At 49.9% G+C, this 12,105-nt stretch overlaps 1 protein-coding gene and 1 pseudogene across 1 annotated transcript; both read left to right on the top strand.

Moving 5' to 3' along the window:
- The first annotated feature begins 1,855 nt into the window (after positions 1–1,855).
- On the top strand, positions 1,856–2,561 carry LOC144704674 (uncharacterized; annotated as a pseudogene).
- Positions 2,562–9,049: 6,488 nt separating this feature from the next.
- Positions 9,050–9,689, top strand: LOC144709282 (uncharacterized). The gene has a single exon (XM_078582783.1). It carries the CDS (start codon positions 9,103–9,105, stop codon positions 9,553–9,555), a length of 453 nt encoding a protein of 150 aa, XP_078438909.1. The 5' UTR covers positions 9,050–9,102; the 3' UTR covers positions 9,556–9,689.
- Positions 9,690–12,105: the final 2,416 nt, after the last annotated feature.

Raw genomic sequence — 12,105 nt, 5'->3', positions numbered from 1 at the left:
GGTCCCTTGTCGATCTCCCGCACGGTCGTCGAGCGATCGGGTTAAAGTGGGTGTACAAGGTGAAGCGAGATGAAAGCGGAGCCGTGGTGAAGTACAAAGCACGTCTTGTGGCGAAAGGCTACGCGCAGCGCCAGGGGATCGACTACGACGAGGTGTTCGCTCCTGTGGCACGGCTCGACACGGTGCGCCTTCTCATCGCTCTCGCGGTGCACGAGGGGTGGGAGGTGCATCACATGGACGTGAAGTCGGCATTCTTGAATGGTGATCTCCAAGAAGAGGTGTACGTGGAGCAACCTGCTGGTTTCATTATTGCCGGCAACGAACACAAGGTGCTCAAGCTGAAGAAGGCGCTCTACGGCTTGCATCAAGCGCCAAGGGCCTGGAACGCGGTTGGACAATACGCTAACGTCGTTCGGATTCAGGAGGAGTCCCTTGGAGCATGCTATCTACACCAAGCGGAGAGCAAATGCGCAGTTGGTGGTGGGAGTATATGTTGACGACCTAGTCATCACCGGCGCCAATTGCGACGACATCAAGAAGTTCAAGAAGGAGATGGTTGACGCATTTCGGATGAGCGACCTCGGCCTGCTTCGCTACTACCTCGGCATTGAAGTGAAGCAGAACACGAGGGGCATCTCGATCAGCCAAAGAGCCTACGCCGCCAAGATTTTGGAGAGGAGCGGCATGACAGGTTGTAATCCTTGTCAAGTACCAATGGCTACACGTCTGAAGCTGAGCAAGAGAAGCGAGGAACCACTAGTTGATGCTACAACGCATGAAGCATCGTGGGGAGTCTCAGGTATCTGGTCAATACTCGTCCAGATCTTGCTTTTGCAGTTGGCTATGTTAGTCGGTTTTTGGAGGAGCCACGAAAGGATCACATGGCAGCTGTGAAGCAAATTCTCCGCTATGTAGCTGGAACCAAGAGCTGGGGTCTCATGTTCGAAAGAAAGAAGAAGAAGGAGGTCCAGCTGACAGGGTTAAGTGATAGTGACTGGCGGTGATGTTGATGCTCGAAAGAGCACAACTGAGTCATTTTCTTCTTAGCCAGCAGCCCCATTACTTGGCAATCGATGAAGCAAAAGGTGGTGGCTCAGTCTAGTTGTGAGGCGGAGTACATTGCGGCTGCCAATGCTGTCTGTCAAGGCTTGTGGCTCGCGCGGATGCTAGCAGAAATGCAGGGCTCAACCCCAAGCGTACCAACACTGAGGGTGGACAACACATCTGCCATCGCACTGATCAAGAATCCAGTTCTCCATGGGCGCAGCAAACACATTGAAGTAAAGTATCATCTTGTCCGGGAATCAGTAGAGAAGGGACAGATTAGCGTGGATTTTATCAGAAGTGAAGAACAGTTAAGCGACATTTTGACGAAGCCGCTTGGAAAAGGCAAGTTCCATGAGTTTCGCACCATGATTGGCCTCGTCGATGTCCAACATGAGCACAGCAAAGCTCAGGAGGAGATTGTCAAGGTGACCTTTGCACGTGGAAACGTGGACGCATAACTCCACGGTTATGCGGGAATTTCTCCACGTCAACCCATGTGAGCAGAACGTGGGAAAGGAAATTATTTTAACTTCCGCTTCTGCTCCTCTATTTAAGACGATGTAATCAATTCTTTTTAACATATGTTTTCTGAGTTCCAAGAGCCTTTCTTCTTCTTGTGTCATTGGTGCTTGAAGGTGATCTCGCCGGCGACGTCCAACCACGTCGTTTTCTCCGACGAGTATCTGACATTTTTTACTGCGACAAACCACTTAAAGAGGCCACTCACTGTGCGTATTGCGTATTGCGCAGCCTGGGCGAGGATACGCTGTACTGGAATCGAGGTCTCCCGCGAATGAATGCGCCGGGGCGTTCCCCTTGGACTCCTACGGCAGAAGCGGCCGCGCGTATCATCTATAAATACCCTTTCCCGCGACTCTGGCTTGCACGCCGAGCCCGCAGCAGATCTTCTTCAGCCGTCACTCGTAGGCCCTCTTCTCGCCATCTGCTGCGGGGATCCGTCTCAGGCGCAGTCAGCTTTCCTCCGATGGCCAAGAACACCATCGACGCCCACCGCGAGGGTGCCGAGATCTACACCGGGGACGAGCTGTGTCGCCAAAAGACCATCCAGCTTTTGGAGGAGCTGAACATGCCTCGCGGCCTCCTTCCCATCCAGGACGTTTATGAGATCGGCATTAACCGCCGCACCGGCTTTGTCTGGCTGCGCCAGAAGCAGGCGCTGAACTACACCTTCGCAAGGCCGGGCGTCTTGTTTCCTTCGCCGAGGTCACCGGCTTTAGGAGGACCGCCGCATGCGGCAAGTGACGGGCGTCAAATCCAAGGAGCTTCTCATGTGGATCTCGCTGGGAGAGTTCTACGTGAATCCTAAGGACCACACCAAGATTACCTTCAGGACTCCGGCGGGTCTCTCGAAGACCTACCCCGCTTCAGCCTTCGAGCTGGAAGAGCAAGGAAACACGAGCTATTGTGTAGGCGGGCGTCCTGTTTCCTTCCCGTACTACCCAATTGTCGCCAGATTAGCCGGGATCAGCCTCAAATCGGGCTCATCCCGGTGATTCATTGATTCATGCATTGAAAAGATAACGCACTCGTGATTTCCCCGCTCTTACGATCGCACGGTACGGCCCCTCCGTTGCTCCTCTTTTGGATACAGCTAGAGAGCAGCTAGGAGTGGTATAAATTGAACATAAACAACTAAGTATGGCCTTTTCTGCATGAATGCTTAGGAGGTGCGGTAGGCCGTAAAATGTTACGAGGGCGCTACTCCTATATATCACTCGTGCAGTGCATAAGGAATAGGTCCAAAACTATTCATTACTTCTATTAGTCGTGGGCTTTAGGCGGGGGTGTGATGGTCATTGGACCCGTACTCATACAACTGTATTTGACTTTCCTTATAGAACGTACTCTCGCATAAAATGCACACCTCCCCATCATTTTCCTCCCATGACACCGGCTCTATGAAAGTACCGCGAAAGCTTGGTCGATCAAGTACAAGTACGCCTCCACATGCGCCTTTTTCGTACAGCGTCCTTTTGTTGTATCCAACAGCACGCGATATTAGTCTCCCTTATCTCGTTCCGCCTTAAAATTATGGGGATTATTCCCACGCGAAGCAAGCATAGCCCTATCCCGCAACCAGCTTGATCCCGTCGAGCCTTTGGTCAACGCGTTTAGCTGCCGGTATTGTGTCTTTCTTGTGCGACGACAGGCCGCGCGTGCGATTCCAAATCGGGGCCCTATCGCATTCGATCAACTTTCACTGCAGGAGTGACCACAGGAGAATGAATAGGAGGGGATTTTTTGCGTGCTACATAATAACAGATCGCGCGATTTTGTGTAGTGACAGAATCCGTCAATGGGACCTGCGTGCTGCAGAAAACAATGGGAATTGAGAGCCTGGGGTCAACGCGCTTTGGTGTTAGCTGCTTCTATTCTTACTGCATCTCTCTGATGATATGGTCGGCATTTTATCCGAATGTATGTTCGGATGACACAAAAGGGCAATCCGAAGCGGGACAACGGGTTATTCCAATGCGTCTTACTCCCCGAATCTGTTGCGATAAGTCAGACCCCTCACACATCAAAGGTGCTACGGATTCGGTGAAGAGTGCACGCACTCTCTCATAGATTCATGTAGAGAACGCCGTACTTAATTATTTTGTGTTCATTTTATGCCACCCCCACCTTCAAGTTATGTTTATGCTACCGTGAAGACACTCGGGCTCTAGCGTGCGTTGAAGAAAAAAATAATGCTTCGTGGAAGATTGGAGCACAAACTCCATTACGATTTTCCTGACTGTTTTACGGTGGAGTGCCATCATACGAACGAAGCACGGTCTGAGAGAACAATGACAGTGCCAGTTCCTAAGGCCGAATTTCTGGATAAGATTCATAAGCCAACTACTCCGAAATATGTGCAGAGGTATTGATTATTTCCACGAAAAAATAAGAGAAAGCATCGTGGACCCCTCCCCAGATCTCGTGTCACGTGTTTTATATAATTGAAACGTCATTTGCTGTAGTTGAAAGTAAAAAAAGGACAATTTGTGTTTCTCGGTTAAGTGACGGAAATTCCGTAGACTTCGGCACTGTCTCACCGGTTTATACTAACTTTGCACTGTGGTCATGTGGGGCATGAGATATTTTAAAATCAGGCTCATCGTGGTGTAAATCCGATGGAATGCCAGTGTTCCCTTGTTCTCCTGATTTTAAGGGTGACCTTTGCTATTTTATTCACGCACCGTTATTTTGTTGGCTTCACAAACTTATTTGTTCCGCAATTTGGGCGCACTGCGCTAAGGTCTGTGAAAGCTGACCGATAAGTTTACGAAGACGCACGCTATAGGACTCCTTATCGATACCCTATCTGTTCTTTTATCTATGTGTGATGTTTAAATATCTATGTTAATCATTCACAGTGACGCAATTTGTCTCCACCCCCTCTCTTCAAGGTTCTGCCTCTTCCTTTGGCCCGTTGGTTATTTTGACATGCCGGCCGTCGACGAAAGAGGCCTAAATAAAGCCAGTGTCGTGATTTCGGGACTCGTCGAGGGCTTCATAAAGGGGAGCTGATTTTGACTTCTCACCGACATTTGTATCTTTAAACTTTTTTAAGATTCGTCGAGGCAAACGGAACTCGCGTGTCTTAGGACGTAAGATGTGCCTTTTCCTAGATTCCGGGCCTAAGCCCCGTGGCCAGCTGAGGGGTGCATGAACCATTTCACAGCAACTTCCTGCCGTCACTTGTTGTGTCCACGTAATCACCGGGCCCCGTGAGATGGGACAGTTGTACGATTACACAGGGCGTGGCCCACAGTCGGATCCTCATTGGTGATCCCGTTTAGTAGTGGTGCGACCCGAACGGCGTCCACATATCCCTTTTTTAGATGCTGCACTGCCGCGGCCAATGACCTAACGGCATCATCTTCGTCTGGCTGCCGATTATCCTAGCGAGGGTGCACGATGCTGTGTTGGGTACACGATCACCTTCGTAGGCTTGTTGATGCGTCAGAGCTGAGTTGGTTTTGAGTCCGAGTCATGCGTCCATCCTGTCATGGTCAAAACACAACCGCCCATGGGCAAGCTGTTTTTGTTGTCTAATGCCTGCGTCACACTCACACGACAGTGACATGAATTGTCCCCGGCGAAAGTTTTGGCGTAAAATGATCCATGGATTCGTGGTAGATTGTTTCACCGAACTCCCTTCACGAGGAGCGACACTCTCTGGCGTGAGCGTCACCCCGCTCTTGCGGTGCGGGATGAGCGTCGCTCATTATAGGAGGGGGAGCAAATACTTGAACCCGGTCCGGATGTTGCGTTGTCCTTGTGGAATATTTGCATGGATAGGGAGGTTCGAGATACGGGGTTGAGGACAAGTAATGATCTGAGTATAAGAGCCTGACCCGCCTCGGCTTATGATTAATCGTATCTTTGAGGTCCATTATACTGATCCTAACGGTGAATAACATTTTTAGAGTAATGCACAACACCGGGCTCAGTACATACCACGCGAGAAGTGGACTGTGAGGTTGCCTCTTAGGCCATAGACGGATTCCACATTTTGCCCATGTCCCAGCAAGTCCTTTTCTCAATCGTGCAGCCCCCACTTTCTATGACGTGAGCATTCCGGTCTAATCCCCCACATCGAATAGGGATGTCCAAAGGATGTAGAGAAGCGGCGTGCAAAGAATATCGTCAGACCTAACGCTTTTCACCAAAAAATTGAGTACAGTATGTGACGATGCATATCGTTATCAACCCCGTACGTAGGTCCACTCTTCTTATTATGACACCCATTGACACGGTATAATTATGCGGTAAAGCCCAAATATACTACACCCATAGAGCACATAATGTGCTGTGGAAACTGAGTGAGAGATTTTATCTATCAGCGCGGATTGATGTCAGGTATAATACTAAAATAACCGTGGTAGCATCATATCGAAGAAGATCTGTAGGAGCACAAAATAAGAAGCTATGCAGAAAGTCAAGACATGAAGATCGAAAAGATCAAAAAGGACACAGTTGGGAGAAGAGCTACCAAAGGACACAGTTTGAGCGGCGAATCTGATATCGGCGTACTACATCCAGGGTGTGCGACAATGTATATCGAAACATCACGGGCCACATAAGTAAGCCAAGTGTAATATCAAGAATTAGATAAAGTGAAAGAGAAAAACTAGTTCTGCTCGAGAATGCACCCACTGATCCATGTACCAACGTAACTAAGGCCGTCAGCGATTTCTTGACTTTCTGCCCATCCGGTGATGTCTTCAAGTGAAAACGCACCCTTGGCTGTCGTAAAATGAAGATTGCATATCTTGGTTGATTTAATAAACATCCCGTTCATAACTGGAGAAGACAAGCTGTGTTGCATAATGAAACTTTGGGTTTGATAGGAAATGTTTTGAGATTCACTGACTCAGACAAATTTCAGGAAACACGTAATTTTGTATAACTTTTGTCTGTCTTCTGCCCGGTATCTCTCTCTCTGGTAGTATCTCGGCCTCCTGATGATTCTCTACCCGCTCTCTCTCTCTCTCTTTTGTCTGCTTCTCTACCTCTGATTCTCTCTCTCTCTGTCGCTCTCTGTCTGTCTGTCTGTCTCTCTCTCTGTCTCTCACTCTTTTTGCTCTCTCACTCTCTTTTGCTCTCTCTCTCTCTCCTCTCTTTGGGGTTGTCTCTCCTGCCCGCTTTCATCACACGGGGTCTCTACGCCACTGACTCTGTCTCTCGGTCTCTCTCGCGCTCTGCCCCACGGGGTCTCTACCCCACAGACTGTGCCTCTGCTCACTCTCTCGCTCTGCCCTGTTGACCCCATAGCTCTGTCTCTGTATATATTTTGATATATGTCTTTTGCTACTGCCTGTCTCTCTCACTCTCTTACTCTCTCTCTGTCTCTCTCTCCTGTCCCCTCTCTCTGTCTCTCTCTCTCTCTCTCTCTCTGTCTCTCTCTCTCTCTCTCTCTCTCTCTCTCTCTCTGTCTCTCTCTTCTTCCCCCTTTTTCTCTTTCTCTCTCTCTCTCTCTCTCTCTCTTTCTCTCTCCCACTGCATTGCTGTTTCTCTTTCCCCATCCGACTGTTCCCGCCTTTTCTTACCCATTGACTCTGACTCTCTAACTCTCTCTCTCTCTCTCTTTCTTTCCTTCTCTCTCTCTCTTTCTTTCTTTCTCTCTTTCTTTCTTTCTCTCTTTCTTTCTTTCTTTCTCTCTTTCTTTCTTTCCCTTTCCGTCTCTCCCCGCCTTCTCTTACCCATTTACTCTGACTCGCTAACTCTCTCTTTCTCTCTCCCCCGCTTTCTCTCTCTCCCTCGTTGCCTTCCCACCAACTCCCTCTCACAAGACACACAAACTTTCTCTGTCTCTCACTCTTTCCCACTGTCTCCCGCTGTCTCTTTTTGTCCATCGTTTCTCGCGCTCCCTGTTGTACCTTGCGCTTCGTTCCTCGCTACTTCCCTGTTTGTTTTCTTATTCGTGTTTCTCGCTTCTCCCTGGAGTACGTGTTCTTTTTATCGCATTGGCTGTACTCTCTTTGTGTCGCCGACGACACATTGCTATGTCTGCGTGGGCCTCTCTGTGAGCGCGTGTGTGTGTCTCCATCTGCTGTTTTCTATGCCTCCCGCTCTCTTTCGTCCTTTCCCGCTCTCTTCTTCCCCTGACGCTCTTTCACCCTCTCGCTCTGTCACTCGCGTTCTCTCTTTTTCTCCTTCCCTATCTCCTCCCCTCTCTCTCTGTCCTATGGTGTCCGTTATTCCGCTGACTCACGTTCTCATTCTCCCTCCTCTCTCCCTCTCTGTCGTATGCTGCCCGTAGTTTCCTCAGTCACGTTCTCATTCTCCTCTCTCTCTCTCTCTGTCCTATGCTGCCTGTCATTTCGCTCACTCACGTTCTCATTCTCCTGGCTCTCTCTCTCTGTACTACGCTGCCTGTTATTTCGCTCACTCACGTTCTCATTCTCCTCCCTTTCTCTGTCTATCTATCTATCTGTTTTTCTGTGTATGTCTCTCTCTCTCTCTCTCTCCCTGTTTCTGTGTGTGTGGCGCTTTGTCTCTCTCGGTCCGTTTCTCCATCATTTCCTGGTCTTCTCTCGGTCTCTCTATCGCTCTTTTCTCCGTGCGTCTCTCTTTCTCGGTTCCTCCGTCTCTCTTTCGTTGTGCGTCACTCATGGTCGCATGATCTCTCAACCTCTCCGTGAGTCTCCACCTATCTCTGCCTGCTACTGCCGCTCTGTGCGGGAGATTCCGGCTCGTGCTGTCTCCTTCTCGCTCATCGCCCTTATCGCGGGCTCTCCCGTTTCTTTCTCTCCCGGTGTCTACGTTCCGCTCCTTATCCTTCTCTTCCCGAGTCAAGTCCGTGTCATCGTCTATCACTCTCCCTGCTCCGTTTACGAGCCTCTTTCGCTGACACTCCGTTTACGAGCCTCTTTCGCCGTTTACGAGCCTCTTTCGCTTTCACGGTAGGATTACTCGGCGGGTTAGCAATTAAAACACATAGCTTCTTGTCTTTTCCATCCCGAGGATTAGTCGTTTCTAGTGAACGCCTTTACGCAATTTCGGGGAAGCTCATTAAGTATCTGGACGTGGACTTATTCATGGCCAGGATGAAAATACGGCATCCGGTGGAGGGGTACCCAGTCCGGAAGTGGCCGCCATCCACGTTGACCCGAGCAACTCGGGAGGAGGAACCCGATACGGGCCAGCTGTCCGTTGTGAAGGCCTCAACCTCGGCCGCCGTCGCTCCTCGGGAGGAGGAACCAAAAATTCGGACCGTGGGAGAGTGATAGACGATGACACCCGTGGGACGGTTTTTTGACTGCGACAAACCACTTAAAGAGGCCACTCACTCTGCGTATTGCGTATTGCGCAGCCTGGGCGAGGATACGCTGTACTGGGTCGAGGTCTCCCGCGAATGAATGCGCCGGGCGTTCCCTTGACTCCTACGGCAGAACCCGCCGCGCGTACCATCTAAAAATACCCTCTCCCGCGACTCTGCCACGCACGCCGACCCCACAGCAGATCTTCTTCAGCCGTCACTGTCGGCCCTCTTCTCGCCATCTGCTGCGGGGATCCGTCTCAGGCGCAGTCAGCTTTCCTCCGATGGCCAAGAACACCATCGACGCCCACCGCGAGGGTGCCGAGATCTACACCGGGGACGAGCTGTGTCGCCAAAAGACCATCCAGCTTTTGGAGGAGCTGAACATGCCTCGCGGCCTCCTTCCCATCCAGGACGTTTATGAGATCGGCATTAACCGCCGCACCGGCTTTGTTCGGCTGCGCCAGAAGCAGGCGCTGAACTACACCTTTCGCAAGGCCGGGCGTCTTGTTTCCTTCGGCGCCGAGGTCACCGGCTTTGTGGAGGACCGCCGCATGCGGCAAGTGACGGGCGTCAAATCCAAGGAGCTTCTCATGTGGATCTCGCTGGGAGAGTTCTACGTGAATCCTAAGGACCACACCAAGATTACCTTCAGGACTCCGGCGGGTCTCTCGAAGACCTACCCCGCTTCAGCCTTCGAGCTGGAAGAGCAAGGAAACACGAGAGCTATTGTGTAGGCGGGCGTCCTGTTTCCTTCCCCGTACTACCCAATTGTCGCCAGATTAGCCGGGATCAGCCTCAAATCGGGGCTCATCCCGGTGATTCATTGATTCATGCATTGAAAAGATAACGCACTCGTGATTTCCCCGCTCTTACGATCGCACGGTACGGCCCCTCCGTTGCTCCTCTTGGATACAGCTAGAGAGCAGCTAGGAGTGGTATAAATTGAACATAAACAACTAAGTATGGCCTTTTCTGCATGAATGCTTAGGAGGTGCGGTAGGCCGTAAAATGTTACGAGGGCGCTACTCCTATATATCACTCGTGCAGTGCATAAGGAATAGGTCCAAAACTATTCATTACTTCTATTAGTCGTGGGCTTTAGGCGGGGGTGTGATGGTCATTGGACCCGTACTCATACAACTATATTTAACTTTCCTTATAAAACGTACTCTCGCATAAAATGCACACCTCCCCCATCATTTTCCTCCCATGACACCGGGCTCTATGAAAGTACCGGGCGAAAGCTTGGTCGATCGAAGTACAAGTACGCCTCCACATGCGCCTTTTTCAGACAGCGTCCTTTTGTTGTATCCAACAGCACGCGATATTAGTCTCCTTATCTCGTTCCGCCTTAAAATTATGGGGATTATTCCCACGCGAAGCAAGCATAGCCCTATCCCGCAACCAGCTTGATCCCGTCGAGCCTTTGGTCAACGCGTTTAGCTGCCGGTATTGTGTCTTTCTTGTGCGACGACAGGCCGCGCGTGCGATTCCAAATCGGGGCCCTATCGCATTCGATCAACTTTCACTGCAGGAGTGACCACAGGAGAATGAATAGGAGGGGATTTTTTGCGTGCTACATAATAACAGATCGCGCGATTTTGTGTAGTGACAGAATCCGTCAATGGGACCTGCGTGCTGCAGAAAACAATGGGAATTGAGAGCCTGGGGTCAACGCGCTTTGGTGTTAGCTGCTTCTATTCTTACTGCATCTCTCTGATGATATGGTCGGCATTTTATCCGAATGTATGTTCGGATGACACAAAAGGGCAATCCGAAGCGGGACAACGGGTTATTCCAATGCGTCTTACTCCCCGAATCTGTTGCGATAAGTCAGACCCTCACACATCAAAGGTGCTACGGATTCGTGAAGAGTGCACGCACTCTCTCATAGATTCATGTAGAGAACGCCGCATTTAATTATTTTGTGTTCATTTTATGCCACCCCACCTTCAAGTTATGTTTATGCTACCGTGAAGACACTCGGGCTCTAGCGCATGCTGAAGAAAAAATAATGCTTCGTGGAAGATTGGAGCACAAACTCCATTACGATTTTCCTGACTGTTTTACGGTGGAGTGCCATCATACGAACGAAGCACGGTCTGAGAGAACAATGACAGTGCCAGTTCCTAAGGCCGAATTTCTGGATAAGATTCATAAGCCAACTACTCCGAAATATGTGCAGAGGTATTGATTATTTCCACGAAAAAATAAGAGAAAGCATCGTGGACCCCTCCCCAGATCTCGTGTCACGTGTTTTATATAATTGAAACGTCATTTGCTGTAGTTGAAAGTAAAAAAAGGACAATTTGTGTTTCGGTTAAGTGACGGAAATTCCGTAGACTTCGCACTGTCTCACCGGTTTATACTAACTTTGCACTGTGGTCATGTGGGCATGAGATATTTTAAAATCAGGCTCATCGTGGTGTAAACTGATGGAATGCCAGTGTTCCCTTGTTCTCCTGATTTTAAGGGTGACCTTTGCTATTTTATTCACGCACCGTTATTTTGTTGGCTTCACAAACTTATTTGTTCCGCAATTTGGGCGCACTGCGCTAAGGTCTGTGAAAGCTGACCGATAAGTTTACGAAGACGCACGCTATAGGACTCCTTATCGATACCCTATCTGTTCTTTTATCTATGTGTGATGTTTAAATATCTATGTTAATCATTCACAGTGACGCAATTTGTCTCCACCCCCTCTCTTCAAGGTTCTGCCTCTTCCTTTGGCCCGTTGGTTATTTTGACATGCCGGCCGTCGATTTAAAGAGGCCTAAATAAAGCCAGTGTCGTGATTTCGGACTCGTCGAGGGCTTCATAAAGGAGCTGATTTTGACTTCTCACCGACATTTGTATCTTTAAACTTTTTTAAGATTCGTCGAGGCAAACGGAACTCGCGTGTCTTAGGACGTAAGATGTGCCTTTTCCTAGATTCCGGGCCTAAGCCCCGTGGCCAGCTGAGGGGTGCATGAACCATTTCACAGCAACTTCCTGCCGTCACTTGTTGTGTCCACGTAATCACCGGGCCCCGTGAGATGGGACAGTTGTACGATTACACAGGGCGTGGCCCACAGTCGGATCCTCATTGGTGATCCTGCTTAGTAGTGGTGCGACCGAACGGCGCCCACATATCCCTTTTTAGATGCTGCAATGCCGCTGCCAATGACCTAACGGCATCATCTTCGCCTGGCTGCCGATTATCCTAGCGAGGGTGCACGATGCTGTGTTGGGTACACGATCACCTTCGTAGGCTTGTTGATGCGCCAGAGCTGAGTTGGTTTTGA

This window comes from Wolffia australiana, chromosome 1, assembly GCF_029677425.1.
Source record: "Wolffia australiana isolate 7733 chromosome 1, ASM2967742v1".
NCBI lineage: Eukaryota > Viridiplantae > Streptophyta > Magnoliopsida > Alismatales > Araceae > Wolffia > Wolffia australiana.
This window is presented reverse-complemented; position numbering and strand designations above follow the sequence as displayed.